Here is a 26,043-nt window from a genome sequence, read left to right as displayed (position 1 = left end):
ACAGTGAAACACACACACTCACCTCTCTCTCTGACAGGGACACCCCCTCCCTCTCACACTTCACACACACCACTCTCTCTACCGCACTGAGACACACACACTCACCTCTCTCTCTGACAGGGACACCCTCTCCCTCTCACGCTTCACACACACCACTCTCTCTACCGCACTGAAACACACACACTCACCTCTCTCTGACAGGGACACCCCCTCCCTCTCACGCTTCACACACACCACTCTCTCTACCGCACTGAAACACACACACTCACCTCTCTCTCTGACAGGGACACCCCCTCCCTCTCACACTTCACACACACCACTCTCTCTACCGCACTGAAACACACACACTCACCTCTCTCTCTGACAGGGACCCCCCCTCCCTCTCACGCTTCACACACACCACTCTCTCTACCGCATTGAAACACACACACTCACCTCTCTCTCACTGGGACACCCCCTCCCTCTCACACTTCACACAAACCACTCTCTCTACCGCACTGAAACACACACACTCACCTCTCTCTCTGACAGGGACACCCTCTCCCTCTCACGCTTCACACACACCACTCTCTCTACCGCACTGAAACACACACACTCACCTCTCCCTCTGACAGGGACACCCCCTCCCTCTCACGCTTCACACACACCACTCTCTCTACCGTACTGAGACACACACACTCACCTCTCTCTCTGACGGGGACACCCCCTCCCTCTCACGCTTCACACACACCACTCTCTCTACCGCACTGAGACACACACACTGAGTTCTCCCCCGGCCTCACGGCCCCACTCACCTCCGACTCGTCCTCCACCTTCGCCCCCTCGGCCTGCAGCACCGCCAGCAGCCCCTCGGGGTCCGCCCCCTGCCGGTGGCTCTCTGCGGAGAGATCGCCCACACTTACGTCAGCCCCGGCTCGGCCAGACCCCATCGCAATCCCGCCCACCCCCTGCTTTCCACACGGAGCCCCGCACAGCCTCTGCCCGATCGGTCCCCGCGCCGAACTACGAGGGGTGATTGATAAGTTTGCGGCCTAAGGTGGAAGGAGTCGATTTTAGAAAACCGAGCGCATTTACTTTCCTACCTTCGCACACTTAGACCAGCGGTCGTGAAGCGTAAGGATCCCTTCTTTGTGGATCTCAGCGTCTTGGCCCTCCAGAAAGTGTCCAGAGCAAGGGGTGATTGACAGGTTCGTGGCCTGACTCTCTGCGTGATCAACTCAAAGCGTTGAACTGCACGAGCACGTGACGAGAGCTGTATAATTCATCTCCTTCTACCGTCCGCAATGAACTTATCGATCCCCCCTGCTGTGGACGACCTGGAGGTCCAAGACGCTCTCACTGCACGCACGTGCAGCTCAACTCTTTGAGTGATAACGCAGGAAGTCTGAAGTTGATAACTCAGCTCTCCCTACTGCAGGCCACAAACTTATCAGTCACCCCATCCTGTGGACCGCTTTTGGAGGCCCGAGACGCCGACCTCTACAAAGAAGGGGTCCGTGCGCTCCACGGCCGCCGGACTCAGTGTGTAGATGTAGGCGGGGACTGTTTTGAGAAATAAATGTGCTCGGTTCTCTAAAACTGACTCCTTCTACCCTCGGCCGTGAATTTACTGATCACCCCTGCTGCGGGCACTTTCCGGGGGTCCCAGACGCTCCCGCGAGACGCATCTGCACTTCAGCTCTTTGAGCAGGAAGTTGGAACTTAGAAACCCATCAGTTAATGACTCATCGGGGGTGATTGATAAGTCTGTGGCCTGAGGTAGAAGGAGGAGATGAGTTATTAACTTCAAACTTTCTGCATAATCAGAGAGTTGAACTGCTCGTGCGTGTCACGAGAGCTGTATAACTCATCTCCGTCCACCCTAGGCCACAGACATCAATCACCCCTGCTGTGGACACTTCCTGGGGGTCCCAGACGCTCTCGTTACCTGCACGTGCAGTTCGACTCTTGGGGTGATTGCGCAGAAAGGTTTGAAGTTATTAACTCCTTCTACCTTGGGCCACGAACTTATCAATTACCCCTGCTGCCGACCACTTCCAGAAAGAAGGGATCTGTACGCTCCACCACCGCTGGGCTAAGAGTGTAGCTGTCGGAGGGCAGCGAGGAGGGTATTGGAACCGGGGCAGCGTGGTCGGAATTTCCCGAGGGCTGGGGGTCCCGGGTGGACAGAGGTTCTTTCGGCGCCTTGGCCTACGCCAGTCAGAGACCGGGCCGCGACGCTGCAGCCGGGCACGGCCTCGCCCCCAGAACCGCGTACGGTGTTGAAAAATAAACGTGCCAGGCTTTCCAGAACTTGACTCCTTCTACCTTAGGCCACGGACTTACCAATCACCCCCCGGTATTAGTCTCCCTCCCTCCGTCGGCCCTCACCTGGCCCGTAGCCCCCCCACGTCCCTCCCCGAGTGTCCCCTCGAGGCCCACCGCCACCGCTGGCAGCTCGCCGCCACGCTCTCACCTCCCTCCGAGGGCAGCTCCCTTAAACCTCTCACCCTCGACCCTCCCTCAGTGGAAGGAGCCTGCTGTCTCTTGGCCTGCCGGTAACCGTCTGTCGGCCTCCCACCCCGGGAGTGAGGTCCCGAACTGCTCGCCCTCTCCCCTTCACTCGGGTCCCGGCAGTACCCTCGGGAATTCCCCCTGCCCCCTTCCCCGGTTTTATTCGCCGCCGATGGTTCTGCAGACGAGGCCTCGCTCCCCCCACCCCGCACGGGTGCAGCATCGCGGCCCGGTCTCTGACCGACGAAGGCCAAGGCGCCAAAAGGACCTCTGTCTACCCGGGACAGAGGAAATTCCGACCACGCCTCCTCGGTTCCCCAACGCAGGGGTCACCAACCTTTTCTGCAACGCGGACCGGTTTAATACCGGCAATATTCTTGAAGCCGGCCGACTGGGGGTGGTGGTGCTGTTTGTCACAACCCGAATGTAGATGATAACTCAACTCTAAGTCCCTTATAAGTGGCTAATACACTTAATAATTCGTTTCTAAAAGGGTTTATCCAACAAATTTAATATTAAGCACACAGCGCATAGTTTCCTCGCATGAATATAGTGATAAGTCACTTATAAGTCAATAGCATCATAACATTTTGAGTAGCGTTTGGATATTAAACACACAGCGAATATTTCCCTCGTATGAACATATTGAATCATTGCGACACACCAGTGAGAGGGCAAGGTGAGGGCGACTGCTGCCCCAACGGCTCCGCTGAGGGTGGCTGACCGGAGGAGGCCACGGGAGCCCCGGCTAGATGAAGCCGGTCTGGGAAGGCCAGGGGGGATCTGCGCAAAGACGACAGTGACGGCCAAGCCCTTTCAGTTTTTTTTGTGGGACGCCACGCCGCTAAGCCGGACAGGCGTCGTCTTCCCAACTGCCATCGTTCGCTCGAACGTGTGCGGCGGCTGAAAGACCCCCCACCCAGGGTGCTTCCAGCGGACTGGGTTTTAAAAACTGCGCTGGTGTTGGAAAGAGCGCCGTGTTATGCCGCTGATCGCGTGTGAGAAATAAGCAGGAGTGGAGCGCCTCAGGGATCTGTTCTGGGACCCATATTTTGCAGAAAAAAACTGACCCCTGACATCTCCTCTGCACCTACTCCTCAGCACCTTAAACCTGCGCTCTCTCGTGTTAGTCATTTCAGCCCTGGGGAAAAAGCCTCTGACTATCCACACCATCAATGCCTCTCATCATCTTGTACACCTCCGTCAGGTCACCTCTCATCCTCCGTCGCTCCAAGGAGAAAAGGCCGAGTTCACTCAACCTGTTCTCATAAGGCACGCTCCCCAATCCAGGCAACATCCTTGTAGATCTCCTCTGCACCCTTTCTATGGTTTCCACATCTTTCCTGTCAAGAGGTGACCAGAACTGAGCACAGTACTCCAAGTGCAACATTACTTCTCGGCTCCCAAATTCAATTCTACAATTGATGAAGGCCAATACACTGTACGCCTTCTTAATCACTGAGTCAACCTGCGCAGCAGCTTTGAGTGTCCTATGGACTCGGACCCCAAGATCCCTCTGATCCTCCACACTGGCAAGAGTCTTACCATTAATACTATATTCTGCCATCATATTTGACCGACCAAAATGAACCACCTCACACTCATCTGGATTAAACTCCATCTGCCACCTCTCAGCCCAGTTTTGCATCCTATCAATGTCCCGCTGTAACCTCTGACAGCCCTCCACACTATCCACAACACCCCCAATCTTTGTGTCATCGGCAAATTTATTAACCCATCCCTCCACTTCCTCATCCAGGTCATTTATAAAAATCACGAAGAGTAAGGGTCCCAGATCAGATCCCTGAGGCACACCACTGGTCACCGACCTCCATGCAGAATATGACCCCGTCTACAACCACTCTTTGCCTTCTGTGGGCAAGCCAGTTCTGGATCCACAAAGCAATGTCCCCTTGGATCCCATGCCCCCTTACTTTCTCAATAAGCCTTGCAATGGGATACCTTATCAAATGCCTTGCTGAAATCCACATACACTACATCTATGGCTCTTCCTTCATCAATTTGTTTAGTCACACCCTCAAAAAATTCAGTCAGGTTCATGAGGCACAACATGCCTTTGACAAAGCCAGGCTGACAATTCATAATCATATTATGATATTATGCCTCTCCAAACATTCATAAATCCTGCCTCTCAGGATCTTCTCCATCAACTTGCCAGCCACTGAAGTAAGACTCACTGGTCTATAATTTCCTGGGCTATCTCTACCCCCTTTCTTGAATAAAGGAACAACATCCGCAACCCTCCAATCCTCCGGAACCTCTCCCGTCCCCATTGATGATGCAAAGATCATCGCCAGAGGCTCAGCAATCTCCTCCCTCGCTTCCCACAGTAGCCTGGGTTACATCTCGTCCGGTCCCGGCGACTTATCCAACTTGATTCTTTCCAAAAGCCCCAGCACATCCTCTTCCTTAATATTCACGTGCTCAAGCTTTTCAGTCCGCTGCAAGTCATCCCCACAATCACCAAGATCCTTTTCCGTAGTGAATACTGAAGCAAAGTATTCATTAAGTACCTCTGCTGTCTCCTCCAGTTCCATACACTCTTTTCCACTGTCACACTTGATTGGTTCTATTCTCTCACGTCTTATCCTCTTGCTCTTCACATACGTGTGGAATGCCTTGGGGTTTTCCTTAATCCTGTCCGCCAAGGCCTTCTCACGGCCCCTTCTGGCTCTCCTAATTTCATTCTTAAACTCCTTCCTGCTCGCTTTATAATCTTCTAGATCTCTATCATAACCTAGTTTTTTTGAACTTTTCGTAAGTCTCCCTTTTCTTCTTGGCTAGATTTACAACAGCCATTGTGCCATGGTTCCCTTACCCTACCATCCTTTCCCTGCCTATGCTATGCAGAACATCCTCTCAATTATCCCCTGGACATTTGCCACATTTCTTCCGCACATTTCCCTGACGACGTCTGTTCCCAATTTATGCTTCCAAGTTCCTGCCTGATAGCCTCATGTCTCTCCTCGCTCCAATTAAACGCTTTCCTAACTTGTCTGTTCCTATCCCTCTCCGATGCTCTGGCAAAGGAGATAGAATTGTGATCACTATCTCCAAAATGGTCTCTCAATGAGAGATCTGACTCCTGACCAGATTCATTTCCCAATACCAGATCAAGTACAACCACTCCTCTTGTAGGCTTATCTACATATTGTGTCAGGAAACCTTACAAACTCCAACCCATCTAAACCCCTTGCTCTAGGGAGATAGTAACATAGAAAATAGGTGCAGGAGGAGGCCATTCGGCCCTTCGAGCCTGCACCGCCATTCAGTCTGATCATGGCTGATCATCCAACTCAGAACCCTGTACCTGCTTTCTCTCCGTACCCCCTGATCCCTTTAGCCTCAAGGGCCATATCCAACTTCCCCTTAAACATAGCCAATGAACCGGCCTCAACCGTTTCCTGTGGCAGATTCACCACTCTGTGTGAAGAAGTTTTTCCTCATCTCGGTCCTAAAAGGCTTCCCCTTTATCCTTACACTGTGACCCCTCGTTCTGGACTTCCCCAACATCGGAAACAATCTTCCTGCATCTGGCCTGTCCAAACTCTTTAGAATTTTATACGTTTCAATAAGATCCCCCCTCAATCTTCTAAATTCCAGTGAGTATAAGCCTAGTCGATCCAGTCTTTCTTCATATGAAAGTCCTGCCATCCCAGGAATCAATCTGGTGAACCTTCTCTGTACTCCCTCTATGGCAAGAATGTCTCATCAGATTAGGGAACCAAAACTGCACACAATATTCTAGTGCGGTCTCATCAAGGCCTTGTACATCTGCAGTAGAAACTCCCTGTTCCCGTACTCAAATCCTTTTGCTGTGAAAGCCAACATACCATTTGCCTTTTTCACCGCCTGCTGTACCTGCATGCCCACCTTCAATGACTGGTGTACAATGACACCCAGGTCTCGTTGCTCCTCCCTTTTCCTAATCAGCCGCCGTTCAGATAATTATCTGTTTTCCTGTTCTTGCAACCAGAGTGGATAACCTCACATTTACCCACATTAAATTGCATCTGCCATGAATTTGCCCACTCACCTAACCTATCCAAGTCACCCTGCATCCTCTTAGTATCCTCCTCACAGCTAACACCGCCGCCCGGCTTCGTGTCATCCGCAAACTTGGAGATGCTGCATTTAATTCCCTCGTCTAAATCATTAATATATATTGTAAACAACTGGGGTCCCAGCACTGAGCCTTGCCCATCAATATTTGGGAAATTAAAATCTCCCACCACAACAACACTGTTATTATTACAGCTTTCCTGAATCTGTCTCCCTATCTGCTCCTCGATGCCCTGTTACTGTTGGGTGGTCTATAAAAACACCCAGTAAAGTTATTGACCCCTTCCTGTTCCTAACTTCCACCCATAGAGACGCCGTAGACAACCCCTCCATGTCTTCCTCCTTTTCTGCAGCCATGACACTATCTCTGATCAGCAGTGCCACGCCCCCACCTCTTTTGCCTCCCTCCCTGTCCTTTCTGAAACATTTAAAGCCCGGCACTTGAAGCAGCCATTCCTGCCCAAGCCACACAGCTCTCTGTAATGGCCAAAACATCATAGCTGCAAGTACTGATCCACGCTTTAGGCTGTTCGCCGATCCATCTGTTGCTGGGGACGATCCAAATATCTCTGCTCAAATATACAGTGGGCCCTCCTTATTTGCGAGGGATTGGTTCCAGGTCCCGTCGCGGACACCAAGAAACGCAGATGCTCAAGTCCCTTACTCAACCCGACTTGGTGCGGTGGACATTAGGACCCGGCGGAACCCCAGACCTTATTTAACTCGTCTTGGTGCGGTGGACATTAGGACCCGGCGGAACCCCGGACCTTATTCAACCCGTCTCGGTGCGGTGGACATTAGGACCCCGCGGAACCCCGGACCTTATTCAACCCGTCTCGGTGCGGTGGACATTAGGACCCGGCGGAACCCCGGACCTTATTCAACCCGTCTCGGTGCGGTGGACATTAGGACCCGGCGCTGAAGCTCTGAATCCGCAGTGTTTTTATTCACGGAAATAATCGTGATTGAAAATAAGGTGGAAGTAATAAAGCATTTGGAAAGAGGTGAAACGCCATCGGTCATTGGAAAAGTGTTAGGCTGCAGGCGGTCAACGATCGGAACAATTTTAATGGAGCATGTGAAAGGCCATGCCGCGATGAAAGCTACAATTATTACTAAGCAACGCAGCGGTTTAATTATTGGGTTTTGGGTTTTTGATCCTCCCGGCGCTGAAATATACATTCTTAAGCTTTTTATATGCAGAGGAAGGTTAAATATTTACTATTTACTAAGACAAACCTTTGATTAACTGACGCTAAATCATACCGGATGTACCTGTTCTGACTTACTTAGTAAGAGAACTTCCGATTTGTTCTGATCCCGATCCACGATAACCCCGCACATCCTCCCGTATACTTTAAATCACCTCTAGATTACTTATAATACCTAACGCAATGTAAATGCTACGTAAAATAGTTGTTATACTGCATTGTTTAGGGAATAATGACCAGAAAAAAAGTTTGCACTTGCTCAAACAACGAGTGCTGGGAGAGCACTTCCGGGTTTCCCCAATTCGCGGTGGGTTGAATTCGAGCGTGTGGAACCCGCGAATAAGGAGGGCCGACTGTGTATATATTTTTTTTCTTTCCCCGGGGATTCAGCAATGGGCCATTCCTGCCCTTTCAGCCGTGCCGCCCAGCGACCCCGGTTGAGCACGAGCCTAACAGTGGGGCATTTTACAGCCAGCAATTCACCTACCGACTGATACGCCCTTTTCTGGCTGGCAGCCGGTTACCCCCCGGAGCTCCCCCGGGGTTCGGTGTTGGGACCGCTGCCCCTTACCATTCACGCCAATGACTTGGACTGCGAGATTCATGGACCTGTGGCTCGGCTTGCCGGTGATACAAAGACAGGCGGAGGAGCGGGGAGGAAACAAGAGGGCCTGCAGAGAGACTTGGATAGCTTAGGGGAACGGGCAAAGAAGTGGCAAATGAAATACAACGGTGGAAAGTGTACGGTCATGCACTTTGGTGGAGGAAATAAACGGGCAGACTATTATTTAGTTGGGGAGAGGATTCACAATGCAGAGATGCAAAGGGACTTGGGAGTCCTTGTGCAGGATACCCTGAAGGTTAACCTCCAGGTTGAGTCGGTGGCGAAGAAGGCGAATGCAATGTTGGCTTTCATTTCTAGAGGAATAGAATATAAGAGCCGGGATGTGACGTTGAGGCTCTGTAAGGCACTCGTCACACCGCACTCGGGAGTACTGCGTGCAGTTTTGGGCTCCTTATATTTGAAAGGATATACTGGCATTGCAGAGGGTTCAGGGGAGATTCACGAGAGTGATTCCAGGGATGAAAGGGTTACCGTATGAGGAACGTCTGGCAGCTCTTGGGCTGTATTCCCTGGAGACAAGGAGAATGAGGGGGGATCTCATAGAAACATTCTGAATGTTAAAAGGCCTGAACGGATTGGACATGGCACCGTTATTTCCCATGGTAGGGGAGTCTAGGACAAGAGGGCACGGCTTCGGGATTGAAGGACGTCCTCTTAGAACTAAGGTGCGCAGAGATTACTTTCGTCAGAGGGCGGCGAACCTGTGGGATTTGTTGCCACGGGCGGCTGTGGAGGCCGGGTCACTGGGCCCATTTAAGGCAGAGATAGGCAGGTTCTTGATTAGCCAGGGCATCCAAGGGTGTGGGGGGAAGGCAGGGGAGTGGGGATGACTGGAAGAACTGGATCAGCCCACGAACGGATGGCGGAGCAGACTCGATGGGCCGAATGGCCCGCTTCTGCTCCTCGACCTTTGGACTGCAGCGGAAAACCCGCAGGGGAGGGGCACGCAACCTCCTCACGGCCCGCGGCGGGGATTGAACCCGGGGTCACTGGCACCGCGAGGCGAGGTGCCGGCCCTCGCTCCCGCCACCCGCGGGGTCCGAGGGAGCACCTCCTCAACCTCCTCTATCACCCGTACAGGGCCCACGAGGCTGAGGCCACTCCGCCCCTCTTCTACAGGCTCTGTGCCCGTCTCCCGTGTAAATACGGGCGCAAAAGAGATCACTTGAGATCTCCCCCACCTCTCTTGGCTCCACGCGTAGATTACCATTCCGATCTTCCGGCGGACCAGTTTTGTCCCTTGCAATCCTTTTGCTCCTAAAATATCTGCAGGATCCCCCGGGATTCTCCTTCACCTCGTCTGCGAGGGCAACCTTCTTTTATCCCTCTTGATTTCTTTCTCAGGTGTTCGCTTGGATTTAGAGCCACAGAACATTACAGCACAGAAACAGGCCTTTCGGCCCTTCTTGCCTGTGTCAAACCGTTTTTCTGCCTAGTCCCACTGACCTGCACCCGGACCATATCCCTCCACACCCCTCTCATCCATGTACCTGTCCAAGTTTTTCTTAAATGTTAAAAGTGAGCCCGCATTTACCACTTCATCTGGCAGCTCATTCCACACTCCCACCACTCTCTGTGTGAAGAAGCCCCCCCCTCCCCAATGTTCCCTTTAAACCTTTCCTCCTTAACCCATGTCCTCTGGTATTTTTCTCTCCCCTGGCCTCAGTGGAAAAAGCCTGCTTGCATTCACTCTATCTATACCCATCATAATTTTATACACCCCTATCAAATCTCCCCTCATTCTCCTACGCTCCAGGGAATAAAGTCCTAACCTATTCAACCTTACTCTGTAACTCAGTTTCTCAAGTCCCGGCAACATCCTTGTAAACCTTCCCTGCACTCTTTCAACCTTATTAATATCCTTCCTGTAATTCGGTGACCAAAACTGAACACGATACTCCAAATTCGGCCTCACCAATGTCTCATACAACCTCACCATAGCATTCCAACTCTTATACTCAATACCTTGATTTATAAAGGCCAATGTACCAAAACCTCTCTTTACATCACGGGCCCTTTGGCCCACAATGTTGTGCCGACTCTACTCTAGAAACGGCCTAGAATTTCCCGACCGCGTAGCCCTCCCTCTCTTAAAAGACCCCTTTGATCCGCCCCCCCCCCCCCACCCCCACCGTCGCCAGCAGTGTGGTTCACACACCCACCACTCTCAGTCCAAACTTGCCGGATCCTTTCTGAGACCGTGAAAACTGCCCTTCCCCCAACTTAGAACCTCACCCATCCTTTCCCAAATTTTACTTCGAGACCAGTGGCATCACGGTCACAAGATGAATGGTGTTCTCTTACCCAAACTTCTCTCACCTCCCCTGATAGGAGATTAAACACTGCGCACTCTCTCTCGTTGGGACGAAGAAAGCTGATGGCTTGTTGGCCTTCATAACGAGGGGAGTTGAGCACAGGAGCGAAGAGGTCCTTCTGCAGTCGGACAGGGCCCTGGTGAGACCCCACCTGGAGTACTGTGTTCAGTTCTGGTCTCCAAATCTGAGGAAGGACACTCTTGCTATTGAGGGAGTGCAGCGTAGGTTCACGAGGTTAATTCCCGGGATGGCAGGACTGTCATATGTTGAAAGATTGGGAGCGACTGGGCTTGTACATGGGCTTCCCGACGCATCGATGCGCCTAACGAGGACGCTTATAAATACTCCTGTCACACCCACCCTCCACCACCAGTGCGGCCACCAGTCTCTGGGTTAAAAGAAGAATCTGCCCCCGCACACCCACTTTCGATTCCACCCCCCTCACTGCCCTGTGGTTTTTGCTATTTCCACTGTCTCTCTGCTCTATTGCGTGCAGCTTTGGTCTCTAAATTTGAGGAAGTACATTCTTGCTATTGAGGGAGTGCAGCGTAGGTTCACGAGGTTAATTCCCGGGATGGCGGGACTGTCATATGTTGAAAGATTGGGAGCGACTGGGCTTGTATACACTGGAATTTAGAAGGATGAGAGGGGATCTGATTGAAACATATAAGATTATTAAGGGATTGGACACGCTAGAGGCAGGAAACATGTTCCCGATGTTGGGTGAGTCCAGAACTAGAGGCCACAGTTTAAGAATAAGGGGTAGGCCATTCAGAAAGGAGTTGAGGAAAAACTTTTTGACCCAGAGTTGTGGATCTGTAGAATGCTCTGCCTCAGAAGGCAGTGGAGGCCAAGTCTCTGGATGCATTCAAGAGAGAGTTAGATGGAGCTCTTAATGATAGCGGGGTCAAGGGATATGGGGAGAGGGCAGGAACGGGGTACTGAATGTGGTTGAACAGCCATGATCACTGTGAGTGGCGGTGCTGGCTGGAAGGGCCGAATGGCCTACTGCTGCACCTATTGTCTGTTGTCTTCTAGGTACCGATTAAGGAAAGTTTCCCCGAAAACGTCTGACAAACTCTACCCCATCTGGTGCTTTCACAGTTTGGGAGTCCCAGTCGAGATGTGGGAAGTTAAAAATCACCGCGAGCGACGGTCTGAGATCGCGCCGCAGACCCGCTCCTCCAAATCCTGCGGCCCGCTCGGCGAGGCGGTAACAGAGCCCCGTCAACCCGGGGCCGATTGCGGGCTGCGGGAAGCCCGCCTCCAGTCTTCACGGGGGTTGGGGCGAGCGAGCGGTTTCAGGTTCCTGGGTGGCAAGATCTCTGAGGATCTGACCCGGCCCCAGCCGATCGAGGCGGGTACAAGGAAGGCGAAGCGGGGGCATTTGGCGCCTGAGGGGGGGGGGGGGGGTTGGTACGTCGCCGATAAACACTTGCGGAGATCTCTAGACGGCCAGCGGAAAGCATTTTAACTCGCGGCATCACCGTCCGGTGCGGCTGGGGCAAGGGCTACTGCGCGGGATCGAAGGGAGCTGCGGAGAGCTGGAAACTCAGTCAGCTCCGTCATGGGCACTGGCCTCCGCCGTTTCCAGGACAGCTCCGGACCAGCGGCGTCCACCATTGAGGACCCCCGCCGCCCAGGCCGGGCCCCGCTCCCATCGCCACCGTCAGGGAGGGGCCACGCGCACACCCAGCGACTCGGGAACAGCTTCTCCCCCTCTGCCTGAAGGCTGATTGATACCTCCGCGCCATATGACCGCCGTTAGGTACGTCAGTCACCTGCACCGTAGCTGGACGCGCACCCCTCCGAAAACGTTAACCGCGCGTCGCGGCGAGACGCAGAGCGCGGTAACTGCGATTGGTCCGCCCGGTAGGGTCGCGTTTCCTCCTGTCTGCAGGCGTGCTCTGATGCTAAATACACGGTCGGTGGCGATGAGCTAAATCGTCAGATCTACCCGCCGGCAGGTTTGAGATGTGTTTCCGCGTCCGTGTTTCTCTCAGCGGCCGGATGAGCGCAGAGGATTCACCCTCCTCCTGCCTCGACCCGTTCCACGCTCGCCCACGCCACCTCCTCCGACGCCCTCTCTCCCTTCTGCCTCACCGTAATCTTCAGCAACTGCAGGCGGACCCCGTTTCTCGGACGTTCGCTTTCCGGCATCTCGCTGTCACGAAAGGCCTGCGTTAGTACCTGTTTCCTCTAGACAGAGAGGATTTTCGCTCTTGCAAGAAAAAGACGGCCGCCTTATACGTGTGTCTACCCCGAGAAAGATTACCGTGACTGTGAAGCCTCGTGCGGGCAGTTGTGTGCGTGCCGATTTTTTCTGCCCCAAATCGATTTTGGCTCGCTGTCTTCTCGATTTTGAGAAGCGAAACTACACCGTACAGTGTTTCTGCTTTTTATATATCATATTTATCATATCATTCCGGCATTTACTATACGTGGGTGTTATTTTAGGTTTTATGTATTATTTGCTTTGATTTGGCAGGTTTTATTTTGGGTCGGGGAACGCTCAAAACATTTTTCCCATGTAAATTAATGGTCATGGCTTCCTCGCTTCTCGACATCCCGGCTTACAGACGGTTCCATCGGATAGCGGGGGAGATCTGTGTTAGCTCAGGCCCCGACACGATGCGCTCAGTACACGGGGAAACTCGATACAGGGGCACGGAAACCCCGCCGCCAACCGGCGACTTGGCGGTGAATTGCAGAGCGCGCAGGCACGCCGATGCACGGGTACAAATGCTCAGGGCGCAGGCCGTTTGCGAAGGCAGAGGTATAAATCAGCCTGATACGGACGCTGAACCCGCGAACTCTACCTCACTACTCCCTCCATCTCTAAGCACAAAGTACGCTGCAGATGCATACAAGCAAGCTGGAGGAACTCAGCAGGTCGGGCAGCATCCGTGGAAATGAGCAGTCAACGTGTCGGGCCGAGACCCTTCGTCGGGACTGAAGCGGGGTGGGGGGGCAGGGGCCCTCTAAAGAAGGTGGGGGGGGGGGAGGGTGACAAACCAATCAGAGGAAAGATCAAGGGGTGGGGGAGGGGAAGCAGGGAGGGGATAGGCAGGAGACGTGAAGAAGGAATGTAAGGGGAAAGCACCATGGGTAGAAAGAGGCGGAACCATGAGTGAGGTGATAGGCAGCTGGAGGAGGAGGCAGAGTGAAGGTGGGATGGGGGAAGGGAGAGGGAGGGAATTACCGGAAGTTGGAGAATTCAATGTTCATGTCAAGTGGCTGGAGGCTACACAGACGGTATGTGAGGTGTTGCTCCTCCAACCTGAGTTTGGCCTCATCATGGCAGTAGAGAAGGCCGTGTATGGACAGATCCGAATGGGACTGTGAAGGAGAGCTGAAGCGGGTGGCAACCGGGAGATCCTGTCTGTTGTGGCGGACGGAGCGGAGGTGATCTTTCCCCTTACTGGTTTTTCCCCGGCACGTACCAGCCTCCTCCTTCCCACCCTCCCCCCACCTCTATAGGGCCCCTGCCCCCGCTTCAGTCCCGACGAAGGGTCTCGGCCCGACACGCTGACTGCTCGTTTCCACGGGTGCTGCCCGACCTGCTGAGTTCCTCACTACTTCTATTCTTACAGGACTTGTTTAACGACATACCTACGCCTCAGGGCGAGGAGAAAAATAGATCAATTTGTCCTGCTGAATTAGATGCTTTTAGGTGATTAAGTGGGCTTTGTCAAGTACTATTGAGAAGTTCAAAGGCTTAATTTGTCCTGATGACATGCAGTAATTTAGAGCCATAGAACATTACAGCACAGAAACAGGCCCTTCGGCCCTTCTTGGCTGTGCCGAACCAGTTTTCTGCCTAGTCCCACTGACCTGCACTCGGACCATATCCCTCCATACACCTCTCATCCTTGTACCTGTCCAAGTTTTTCTTAAATGTGAAAAGTGAGCCTGCATTCACCACTTCATCTGGCAGCTCATTCCACACTCCCACCACTCTCTGTGTGAAGAAGCCCCCCCCATGTTCCCTTTAAACCTTTCCTCCTTAACCCATGTCCTCTGGTATTTTTCTCCCCTCGCCTCAGTGGAAAAAGCCTGCTTGCATTCACTCTATCTGTACCCATCATAATTTTATACATTTCTATCAAATCTCCCCTCATTCTCCTACACTCCAGGGAATAAAGTCCTAACCTATTCAACCTTTCTCTGTAACTCAGTTTCTCAAGTCCCGGCAACATCCTTGTAAACCTTCTCCGCACTCTTTCAACCTTATTAATATCCTTCCTGTGATTCGGTGACCAAAACTGCACACAATACTCCAAATTCGGCCTCACCAATGCCTTATACAACCTCACCATTACATTCCAACTCTTATACTCAATACTTTGATTTATAAAGGCTAATGAACCAAAAGCTCTCTTTACAACCCTATCTACTTGTGACGCTACTTTTAGGGAATTTTGTATCTGTATTCCCAGATCCCTCTGTTCTACTGCACTCCTCAGTGTCCTGCCATTTACCTTGTATGTTCTACCCTGGTTTGACCTTCCGAAATGCAAAATTCAGATACTGATCGCACACACTGTCCTTGGGCGGACGACCTTTTCTTCTACTTAAATATCCTTTGCCTCGTACTATCACTGTTGCCGGGCATGTGACTGCGGGGGTAGCTGAAAATTGTTACTTGCATGCGTGACTGACTGTGGTGTTAGACCCTGTACAAAGGGAGGGCTGTTCCCTCGTTCGGGGGGCATCGCTGGACAGGGCCCCCGCGAGCACTGCGAAGTTCGTTAAGCGATCCTCCAGAAAGTCCGCACTTGCTTAAGTAAAGGATCGCGGCTACCCGCAGAGGTTGACGCACTGCACTTGTACCAAGTGTGCAAGAATCTCAGGAGAACGCACCGACATCGATTCTGATTGAAACATGGAGTATTATTAAGGGACTGGGCACGCTGGAGGCATAGAGACACGTTCCCGATGTTGGTGGGAGTCCAGAACCAGAGGCCACAGTTTAAAAATAAGGGGCAGGCCATTTAGAACAGAGATGAGGAAAAACTTTTTCACCCGGAGAGTGGTGGGTATGTGGAATGCTCTGCCCCAGAAGGCAGTGGAGGCCAAGTCTCTGGAAGAGTTAGACAGAGCTCTTATAGATAGCGGGGTCAAGGGAAATGGGGAGAGGGCAGAAACGGGGTACTGATTGTGGACGATCAGCCACGATCACAGTGAATGGCGATGCTTAGAAGGGCCGAATGGCCTACTCCCACACCTATCGTCTATCGACACCTCTGTACGTTAACAGGTCCGCCCACTGACCGTGTCCCGTCCCTTTACGCTCGACCGCCCAAAGTGCCTCACTTCGCACCTGCCCCGGTTAACCCCCGCCTGCCGCGGGTCGGTGTCCCGCTGTGTCAGGACGCAGGGCGGGGGGGGGGGGGGGGGGGGCAGAATCAGGCCCATCGAGCCTGCTCCGCCATCCCACCGTGGCGGATCCCAGCTCCCGCTCAACCCCGCCCCGTACACCGGCCTTCCCCGCCCGGTCAAGGAACGACCAACCTCCGCCGTAGATCCACCGCGGCCTCTCCCCTTCTCTCTCCACCTCTCTCTCTCTCCCTCTCTCCCCTCTCTCTCCCTCCTCCCCTCCCTCTCTCCCCCTCCCTTTCTCCCCCTCTCTCCCTTTCTCTCTCCCTCCCTCTCCCCCTCTCTCCCTTCCTCTTTCCCCCCTGCCTCTCTCCCACTCTCTCTCTCCCTCTCCCTTTCTCTCCCTCCTTCCTCTCTCTCTCCCCCTCTCCCTTTCTCTCTCCCTTTCTCTCTCTCCCTTTCTCCCCCCTCTCTCTCTCCCTTTCTCCCCCCTCTCTCTCTCCCTTTCTCCCCCCTCTCTCTCTCTCCCTTTCTCCCCCTCTCTCTCCCAGGGCACCACTGCTCAGTACAAGAGGACATGGCTTTAAGGTGAGGGGAGGGAAGTTCAAGGGGGATATTAGAGGAAGGTTTTTCACTCAGAGAGTGGTTGGTGCGTGGAATGCACTGCCTGGGTCAGTGGTGGAGGCAGATACACGAGTGAAGTTTAAGAGACTACTAGACAGGTGTATGGAGGAAACAGGTGGGGGGGGGGTTATATGGGAGACAGGGTTTAAGGGACGGCACAACATTGTGGGCCGAAGGGCCTGTACTGTTCTATGTCCTAAATAAATGCCAACGTCGCATTTGCCTCCTTTGCCACAGAATCAACCTGCCAATTAACCCCCTGGGAGTCCTGCATGATCGCTCCCAGGTCCCCCTGCACCCCTGACATCTGAACCTTCTCCCCACCCAGGCGGCAGTCCGCACCGTTGATCCCTTCACCGGGGCGCGTTGCCGCGTATTTGCCAACGCCGGATTCCGCCCGCCGCTTCGGCGATCCGGCCCGCGGCGCCAGGGTCCCGTCAATCTCACTGACCTGCCCGTCCCCGCCTACACGCACGCACCAACAGTGTGGAGGTCCCAGTACGGGTCCCCGCCGGACGCACCTCACCGGAATACGTCCCACTGGCCCGACAGCCCCCTCGTCCCGCCTGCTTGGAACGACGCCCACCTCTCCACCGTCCGGTTTCTGAACGGACGGCGGACCCAGGAACCCTCCCCTGGCCGTGCACGTCTCCGCTCCCTCCTTTCGCCCTCTGCGGGCGGGCGGTCGTGGGCCCGCTTCTCCCCTCAGGAAGCGTCCCGCCATCGCACCCCCCCCCCCCCCTTCGGACTGGTGCCCCTCCCCCCCCCCAACCCATCCCCAGAGGCCGTCTGCCCCGGCGTCAGCGGGTCGCAGTCACCGGGACCTGCCACCCGCCGCCGGCCGCTACTCCAGTGACCGTCTGCCGCCAGCTCCCGCAGATCAGGGGTGGGGAGAGGCTAAATAGCATTCCCCCCCCCCCCCCCCAGTCCTGCCGAAGGTTCTCAGCCGGAAAGGTCGACTGTACTTTTATGTCCCCCTGCAGGCACCGCCCGGCCTGCTGAGTAGGTCCAGCGTCTCGAGCGAGGTGCCACGCCTCGCCCCCGGGCTGACCGGCAGGCTGGCGGAGGGAGGGAGCACCCCCTCACCTCCTTTGCTGAGTGGCGCTCGCCCACCCCCGTCACCTTTCCCGCCCCGCGCCTCAGATTAACGTTCCTCGTCGTTGCTTCACAGCTTACCTCCACGGTATTGAGGGCAGCGCACCGTCGTGCTGGCGCGGCACGGCAGACTTCAGGCGTTTGCCAGCGACGCTGAACGCAGTTCTCGGAATTTGCCGATGTATGGGCAGAAGCCCCGAAAGGGGCACGAGGGCATTTAATACCATCGTCCCCACAGCCCTGACTGAGAAGTTTCAGAACCTGGGCCTCCGTACCTCCCTCACAAGGCAGAAGGTCCCGATGGGGTACCTGGTAGGGCTCTGAAAACCTGTGCCAACCAACTAGCGGGAGTATTCAAGGACATTTTCACCGTCTCACTGCTATGGGCAGAATTTCCCACTTGCTTCAAAAAGGCAGCAATTATACCAGTGCCAAAGAAGAATAATGTGGGCTGCCGTAACGACTGTCGTCCGGTAGCACTCATGTTGACAGTGATGAAATGCTTTGAGAGGTCGGTTATGACTAGACTGAACTCCTCCCTCAGCAAGGACCTGAACCCATTGCAATTTGCCTATCGTCACAATAGGTCAACGGCGGATGCAGTCTCCATGCTCTTCACACGGCTACAGGCCACCTAGACAACACAGACACCTATGTCAGGATGCTGTCCATTGCCTGTAGTTCAGCACTTAATACCATCATCCCCACAATCCTGATGGAGAAGTTTCAGAACCTGGGCCTCTGTACCTCTCTCTGTAATTGGATCCTCGACTTCCTAACCGGAAGACCACAGTCTGTGCGGATCGGTGATAACATACCCTCCTCGCTGACGATCAACACTGGCGCACCTCGGGGGGTGGGGTGTAGCCCACTGCTCTTTATATTCATGACTGTGTGGCTAGGCAGAGCTCAAACACCATCTACAAATTTGCTGACGATACAACCATTGTTGGTAGGGTCATTGGTGGTGACGAGAGGGCATACAGGAGTGAGATAGGCCAACTAGTGGAGTGGTGTCACAGCAACAACCTGGCACTCAACGTCAGTCAGACGAAAGAGCTGATTGTGGGCTTCAGGAAAGGTAAGACGAAGGAACGCGTACAGGTCTCCCCCCGCTATCCGAAGGCAGAGCCTGCCGATGAGACCGTCTGTCAGCTGGAATGTCATGAAGCAGAGAAGCCATTACCGTTAACTTATATGGGAAAAATCTTTTGAGCGTTCCCAGACCCAAAAGTAACCTACCAAATCAAAGCAAATAACACACAAAACCTAAAATAACGCCGACATATCGTAAAAGCCAGAATGATATGATAAATATACAGCCTATATAAAGTAGAAATATTGTTCACTCATCAAACTCGGGAAGTGAGAGAGCCAAAATCGATTTGGGAAAAAAAAAAATCGGCACGTACGCGACTACGCACGTACACGCACGCGCGCACAACTGCCCGGATGAGGCTTCACGGTCACGGCAGTCTTTCTCGGTTGTAAACACACGTGTAAAGCGGGCGTCTTTTAACGTAAAAGTGAAAATCCTCTTTGGTTAGCGAAAACGGGTATTAATGTAGGCCTTTCGTAGCAGCGAGCTGTCGTAAAGTGAACGTTCGAAAAACGGGTGTGGTGGGGTCCACCCGCACCGATCCACATAGAGCGGTCAGGGGAGAGAGTGAGCAGTTTCAGGTTCCTGGGTGTCAGGATCTCTGAGGATCTGACCTGGTCCCAACATATCGATGCAGTTATAAAAGAAGGGAAGACAGCATTAGGCGTTGGAGGAGATTTCCTTTTGTCACCTAAAATACTCGGAAACTTCCACACACGCACTGCGGAGAGCATTCTGACAGGCTGCATCAACCTCTGGTATGGGGGGGTGGGGGAGGGGGCTAATGCTCAAGGTCAAATTAATTTGCAGAGAGTTGTAAAGTTAGTCGGCTCCATCACGGGCACCAGCCTCCTCAGTATCCGAGACATCGTCAGGGAGCGGTGCCTCAGTGTCCGTCACTAAGGACCCCCACCCCCCAGGACATGCCCCCTTCTCACTGTCACCGTCGGGAAGGAGGTACAGGAGCCTGAAGGCACACACTCAGCGATTCAGGAACAGCTTCATCCCCTCTGCCATCAGGGAGGAGGTACAGGAGCCTGAAGGCACACACTCAGCGATTCAGGAACAGCTTCGTCCCCTCTGCCATCAGGGAGGAGGTACAGGAGCCTGAAGGCACACATTCAGCGATTCAGGAACAGCCTCTTCCCCTCCGCCATCAGGTAGGAGGTACAGGAGCCTGAAGGCACACACTCAGCGATTCAGGAACAGCTTCTTCCCCTCCGCCATCAGGTAGGAGGTACAGGAGCCTGAAGGCACACACTCAGCGATTCAGGAACAGCCTCTTCCCATTGATACTGTCAGGAAGGAGGTACAGGAGCCTGAAGACACACACTCAGCGATTCAGGAACAGCCTCTTCCCCTCCGCCATCAGGTAGGAGGTACAGGAGCCTGAAGGCACTCACTCAGCGATTCAGGAACAGCCTCTTCCCCTCCGCCATCAGGGAGGAGGTACAGGAGCCTGAAGGCACACACTCAGCGATTCAGGAACAGCCTCTTCCCCTCCGCCATCAGGGAGGGGGTACAGGAGCCTGAAGACACACATTCAGAGATTCAGGAACAGCCTCTTCCCCTCCGCCATCAGGGAGGAGGTACAGGAGCCTGAAGACACACACTCAGCGATTCAGGAACAGCCTCTTCCCCTCCGCCATCAGGGAGGAGGTACAGGAGCCTGAAGGCACACACTCAGCGATTCAGGAACAGCCTCTTCCCCTCCGCCATCAGGGAGGAGGTACAGGAGCCTGAAGGCACACACTCAGCGATTCAGGAACAGCTTCTTCCCCTCCGCCATCAGGTAGGAGGTACAGGAGCCTGAAGGCACACACTCAGCGATTCAGGAACAGCCTCTTCCCATTGATACTGTCAGGAAGGAGGTACAGGAGCCTGAAGACACACACTCAGCGATTCAGGAACAGCCTCTTCCCCTCCGCCATCAGGTAGGAGGTACAGGAGCCTGAAGGCACTCACTCAGCGATTCAGGAACAGCCTCTTCCCCTCCGCCATCAGGGAGGAGGTACAGGAGCCTGAAGGCACACACTCAGCGATTCAGGAACAGCCTCTTCCCCTCCGCCATCAGGGAGGGGGTACAGGAGCCTGAAGACACACATTCAGAGATTCAGGAACAGCCTCTTCCCCTCCGCCATCAGGGAGGAGGTACAGGAGCCTGAAGACACACACTCAGCGATTCAGGAACAGCCTCTTCCCCTCCGCCATCAGGGAGGAGGTACAGGAGCCTGAAGGCACACACTCAGCGATTCAGGAACAGCCTCTTCCCCTCCGCCATCAGGGAGGGGGTACAGGAGCCTGAAGACACACACTCAGAGATTCAGGAACAGCCTCTTCCCCTCCGCCATCAGGGAGGAGGTACAGGAGCCTGAAGGCACACACTCAGAGATTCAGGAACAGCCTCTTCCCCTCCGCCATCAGGGAGGGGGTACAGGAGCCTGAAGGCACACACTCAGCGATTCAGGAACAGCCTCTTCCCCTCCGCCATCAGGGAGGAGGTACAGGAGCCTGAAGGCACACACTCAGAGATTCAGGAACAGCTTCTTCCCCTCTGCCATCAGGGAGGGGGTACAGGAGCCTGAAGGCACACACTCAGAGATTCAGGAACAGCCTCTTCCCCTCCGCCATCAGGGAGGGGGTACAGGAGCCTGAAGGCACACACTCAGCGATTCAGGAACAGCCTCTTCCCCTCCGCCATCAGGGAGGAGGTACAGGAGCCTGAAGGCACACACTCAGAGATTCAGGAACAGCCTCTTCCCCTCCGCCATCAGGGAGGGGGTACAGGAGCCTGAAGGCACACACTCAGCGATTCAGGAACAGCCTCTTCCCCTCCGCCATCAGGGAGGGGGTACAGGAGCCTGAAGGCACACACTCAGCGATTCAGGAACAGCCTCTTCCCCTCCGCCATCTGGTAGGAGGTACAGGAGCCTGAAGACACACACTCAGCGATTCAGGAACAGCCTCTTCCCCTCCGCCATCTGGTAGGAGGTACAGGAGCCTGAAGACACACACTCAGCGATTCAGGAACAGCCTCTTCCCCTCCGCCATCAGGGAGGAGGTACAGGAGCCTGAAGACACACACTCAGCGATTCAGGAACAGCCTCTTCCCCTCCACCGTCCGATTTGCCAAATCAACATCAAACCCGTGAACACTACCTCACTTTTTGCTTCGTAAATCATTTCTGCTTCTGCACTATTTTTAATCACTGATCGATTCTGAAGTGATTTTTTTCCCCCATTATTTATCATGTATTGCATTGTCCTGGTGCCGCTAAGTTAACAAATCTTTAAGTTCCTCGACATAAACATCACCGAGGATCTCACGTGGTCTGTACACACCGGCTGGGGGGGTGAAAAAGGCACAACAGCCCCTCTTTCACCTCAGACGGTTGAGGAAGTTTGGTACGGGCCCCCAAATCCTGAGGACCCTACAGGGGCACGATTGAGAGCATCCTGACTGGCTGCATCACTGCCTGGTACGGGAACTGTACTTCCCTCAATCGCAGGACTCTGCAGAGAGTGGTGTGGACAGCCCAGTGCATCTGTAGATGTGAACTTCCCACTACTCGGGGCATTTACAGAGACGGGGGTGTAAAAAGGGCCCGAAGGATCATCGGGGACCCGAGTCACCCCAACCACAAACTCTTCCAGCTGCCACCATCCGGGAAACGGTACCGCAGCATAAAAGCCAGGACCGACAGGCTCCGGGACAGCTTCTTCCACCAGGCCGTCAGACTGATTAATTCACCCTGATACAAATGTATTTCTATGTTATATAGACCGTCCCGCTGTACATAGTATTTACTATAAATTGCACATTTAGATGAAAGAAGAACAGCTCTTAACCCAGAAGTTACTGGGGGCACCGTCTTTTCCAGAGCAAGCCACTCGTTTTCACCGGGCCGAGCTGCACGGCTCGACGCCCAGCCCGACCGGGATTCCAACCCGGGAACCTCCGCCCGGCGCCGACGTCGTTGCGCCAACACACCTGGACGGAGGCGCAACGCGGGAGATTTCCGCCCCCCCCCCACCCCCCCGGCGCACGCCAAGGACGCGAGGGACACTGCGGCTTCGAAGTCGAACCCGGCGGCCGAAGCGGCCCCGATTCTGTCCTCGTCACCTCTGCCCCCCCGGCGCCTCGCCGCGACCTCAAACCCTCCATCCCGACCCCCCCACCCCCCAGCGCGCCCCGGGGCCACTCACCCAGTTTCTGGTGCCTCTCGGTCACGGCCTGGCGGATCAGCCGCAGTTCGCCGTACCTCTCCAGCAGCTGGGCCTTCCCTCTCTCCAGCCGGGGCTGCAGCCCCAGGTTGGACTCGGCCAGGCTGCGGTTGGTTGCCAGGGACATCTCCCGCTCCAGCTGCAGGTTCTGGACCTGTGGTGTGGGGGATTTGGAGGGGGCGGGAGGGGTTGCAGGGTGTCAAGCAGGGTGCCAAAGTGACGCGAGGCTGGCGGAGGCGGGGACCGGGCCCCGCAGCGGAGAGAGGGCTGGTGGAGGCGGGGGACCGGGCCCCGCAGCGGAGAGAGGGCTGGTGAGGCGGGGACCGGGCCCCAGAGCGGAGAGAGGCTGGTGGAGGCGGGGACCGGGCCCCGAGCGGAGAGAGGCCGGTGGAGGAGGGGACCGGGCCCCGCAGCGGAGAGGGGCCGGCGGAGGAGGGGACCGGGCCCCGCAGCGGAGAGAGGCCGGTGGCGGAGGGGACCGGGCCCCGGGAGCGGAGAGAGGGCCGGCGGAGGAGGGGACCGGGCCCCGGAGCGGAGAGAGGCCGGCGGAGGAGGGGGACCGGGCCCCGGAGCGGAGAGAGGCCGGCGGCGGAGGGGACTGGGCCCCGGAGCGGAGAGAGGCCGGCGGCATAGGGGACCGGGCCCCCGGAGCGGAGAGGAGGCCGGCAGCAGAGGGGACCGGGCCCCCGGAGCGGAGAGAAGCCGGCGGAGGAGGGGGCCGGGCCCTGGAGCAGAGAGAGTCCAGTGGAGGTGGGGATCGGGGCCCCAGCCCGGAGAGAGACCAGTGGAGGTGGGGCTCAGGCCCCAGCCCGGAGAGAGACCGGGTGAGTGGTGGGGACTGGGCCCTGGAGCGGAGAGAGATCGGTGGAGGTGGGGACTGGGCCCTGGAGCGGAGAGAGACCGGTGGAGGTGGGGACCGGACCCTGGAGCGGAGAGAGGCCAGTGAAGGCAGGAGGCGGGAACCGGGCCCCAGCCCGGAGAGAGGCCGGTGGAGGTGGGGACCGGGCCCCACGGTGGAGCTCCGCTGGGAGCAAAGTGAGCGATGAAGATGTTGGCTGGGAGAGAGCAATCGAGAGGGGGAGAGAGCGGGCATGGTGATGAGTGTGACGGGGTAAGGCGATTGTGGGGGAGGGGAAGTGACGGGGATGGGTGGCCAGAAGCTACTGAAATGAAAAGGGCAAGAGTAGGACACGCACCGTGAACGGTGGGAGTGTCGAGGGACTGAGATACGGTGTACGAGGGTAGGACACGCACTGTGATGGAGGGGAGTGTCGAGGGACAGGAGGGCCTCGGTGTACGAGGGTAGGACACACACCATGAACGGTGGGGAGTGTCGAGGGACAGAAGGGCCTCGGTGTATGAGGGTAGGACACGCACCGTGAACGGTGGGGAGTGTCGAGGGACAGAGGGACCTCGGGGTACGAGGGTAGGACACGCACCGTGAACGGTGGGGAGTGTCGAGGGACAGGGGGACCTCGGGGTGCGAGGGTAGGACACGCACCGTGAACGGTGGGGAGTGTCGAGTGACAGAGGGGCCTCGGTGTACGAGGGTAGACACGCACCGTGAACGGTGGGGAGTGTCGAGAGGGACAGGGGACCTCGGTGTACGAGGGTAGGACACACACTGTGGAACGGTGGGGAGTGTCGAGGGACGGGAGGACCTCGGTGATCAAAGTAGGACACCCAGCACGGAGGGTGAGGAGAGTCGAGGAGTACAGGGGTCACGCCTATAGCCGTCCCTTTCAACAATAGTCCTCGGTTTTGGGTACCATGGGGGGGGGGGTGCAAACCTATCTGGGAAGTAACTGCAACCATGGCTGTGGTACCGAGTCCGACCCTGTGGCGGGGGGGGTGGGGAGCCAGGACGACAGAGCTGAGGATGAGCCGGCAGGTTTACAAGCAGACGATGGGTGTAACATGAACGTAACGGGGGACAGGCCAACGACTGGGGTACAAATGCAGCAGAGCAAAGAGTTAAATAGTGCCACAGAGACCAGATTCAAAAAGGGCGAAGAATGCGGGACTGAAGGTGCTGTATTTAAGTCACGAGGCGTAGGAGCAGAATTAGGCCATTTGGCCCATCACGTCTGTTCCGGCATTCAGTCATGGGCGAGCCTTCTGTCCCTCCTCAATCCCATTCCCCAACCATCTCCAGTGACCTTCGTTGCCCCGTCCAATCAAGAAGCTGTCAACCTCTGCCCTGGACACCCCCAACGACCCGGCCTCCACAGCCAGCTGTGGCACAAATTCCACAAATTCACCACCCCACCGGCCAGAGAAAATTCTCCGCCTCTCTGTTTTAAACGGACGCCCCTCTACCCTGAGGCTGCGCCCTCTGATCCTAGACTCCCCCCACCATGGGAAACATCCTTTGCCGCATCTACTCTGTCTCGGCCTCTCAACGCTCGAGAGGTTTCAATGAGATCCCCCCCCCCCACCCCGGGTCTCTGAATTCCAGCCGGTACAGACCCAGAGTTATCAGACGTTCCTCGTGTGATAACCCCTGTCATTCCCGGAATCGTCCTCGCGAACCCCCCTCCGGACCCGTCTCAATGCCTCTCCTCAGACGAGGGGCCCAGTCCTCAAGGCGACGCCTCACCCGTGCCCTCAGCGTCACGTCCCCGCTCTGCTATCCTCGACCTCGTGAAACCAAGGCCAACGTGGCGCTGGCCAGACCCGCTCACAACACTCCAGCTGAGGCCGCACCGGTGTCTCAGCGTCACGTCCCCGCTCTGGAAACGAAGGCCTTCCTCGCCCACCGACTCGACCTGCAGGTTAACCTCCGGGGTTGTTCTGCCCGAGGACTCCCAAGCCCCTCTGCACCCCCGATTCCCGGATCTCCTCCCCGTTTAGAAAATGGCCCGCACATTTACTTCCACTACCAAAGTGCACGGCCGAGCATTTCCCACCACGGTATTTCATTTGCCAACTTCCTTGCCCGTTCCCCCTAATCTG

General features: G+C 55.4%; 1 protein-coding gene across 1 annotated transcript; it reads right to left on the bottom strand.

Annotated features, from left to right (window-relative positions):
- Positions 1-694: 694 nt before the first annotated feature.
- LOC132387087 (vacuolar protein sorting-associated protein 37B-like) lies at positions 695-23,248 on the bottom strand. The gene is made up of 2 exons (XM_059959441.1): positions 23,071-23,248; positions 695-877 (listed from the first exon to the last, which is right to left on the bottom strand). Exons 1-2 carry the CDS (start codon positions 23,213-23,215, stop codon positions 714-716), a joined length of 309 nt encoding a protein of 102 aa, XP_059815424.1. The 5' UTR covers positions 23,216-23,248; the 3' UTR covers positions 695-713.
- Positions 23,249-26,043: the final 2,795 nt, after the last annotated feature.

Source organism: Hypanus sabinus, unplaced genomic scaffold (assembly GCF_030144855.1).
Source record: "Hypanus sabinus isolate sHypSab1 unplaced genomic scaffold, sHypSab1.hap1 scaffold_151, whole genome shotgun sequence".
NCBI classification, from domain to species: domain Eukaryota; kingdom Metazoa; phylum Chordata; class Chondrichthyes; order Myliobatiformes; family Dasyatidae; genus Hypanus; species Hypanus sabinus.
This window is presented reverse-complemented; position numbering and strand designations above follow the sequence as displayed.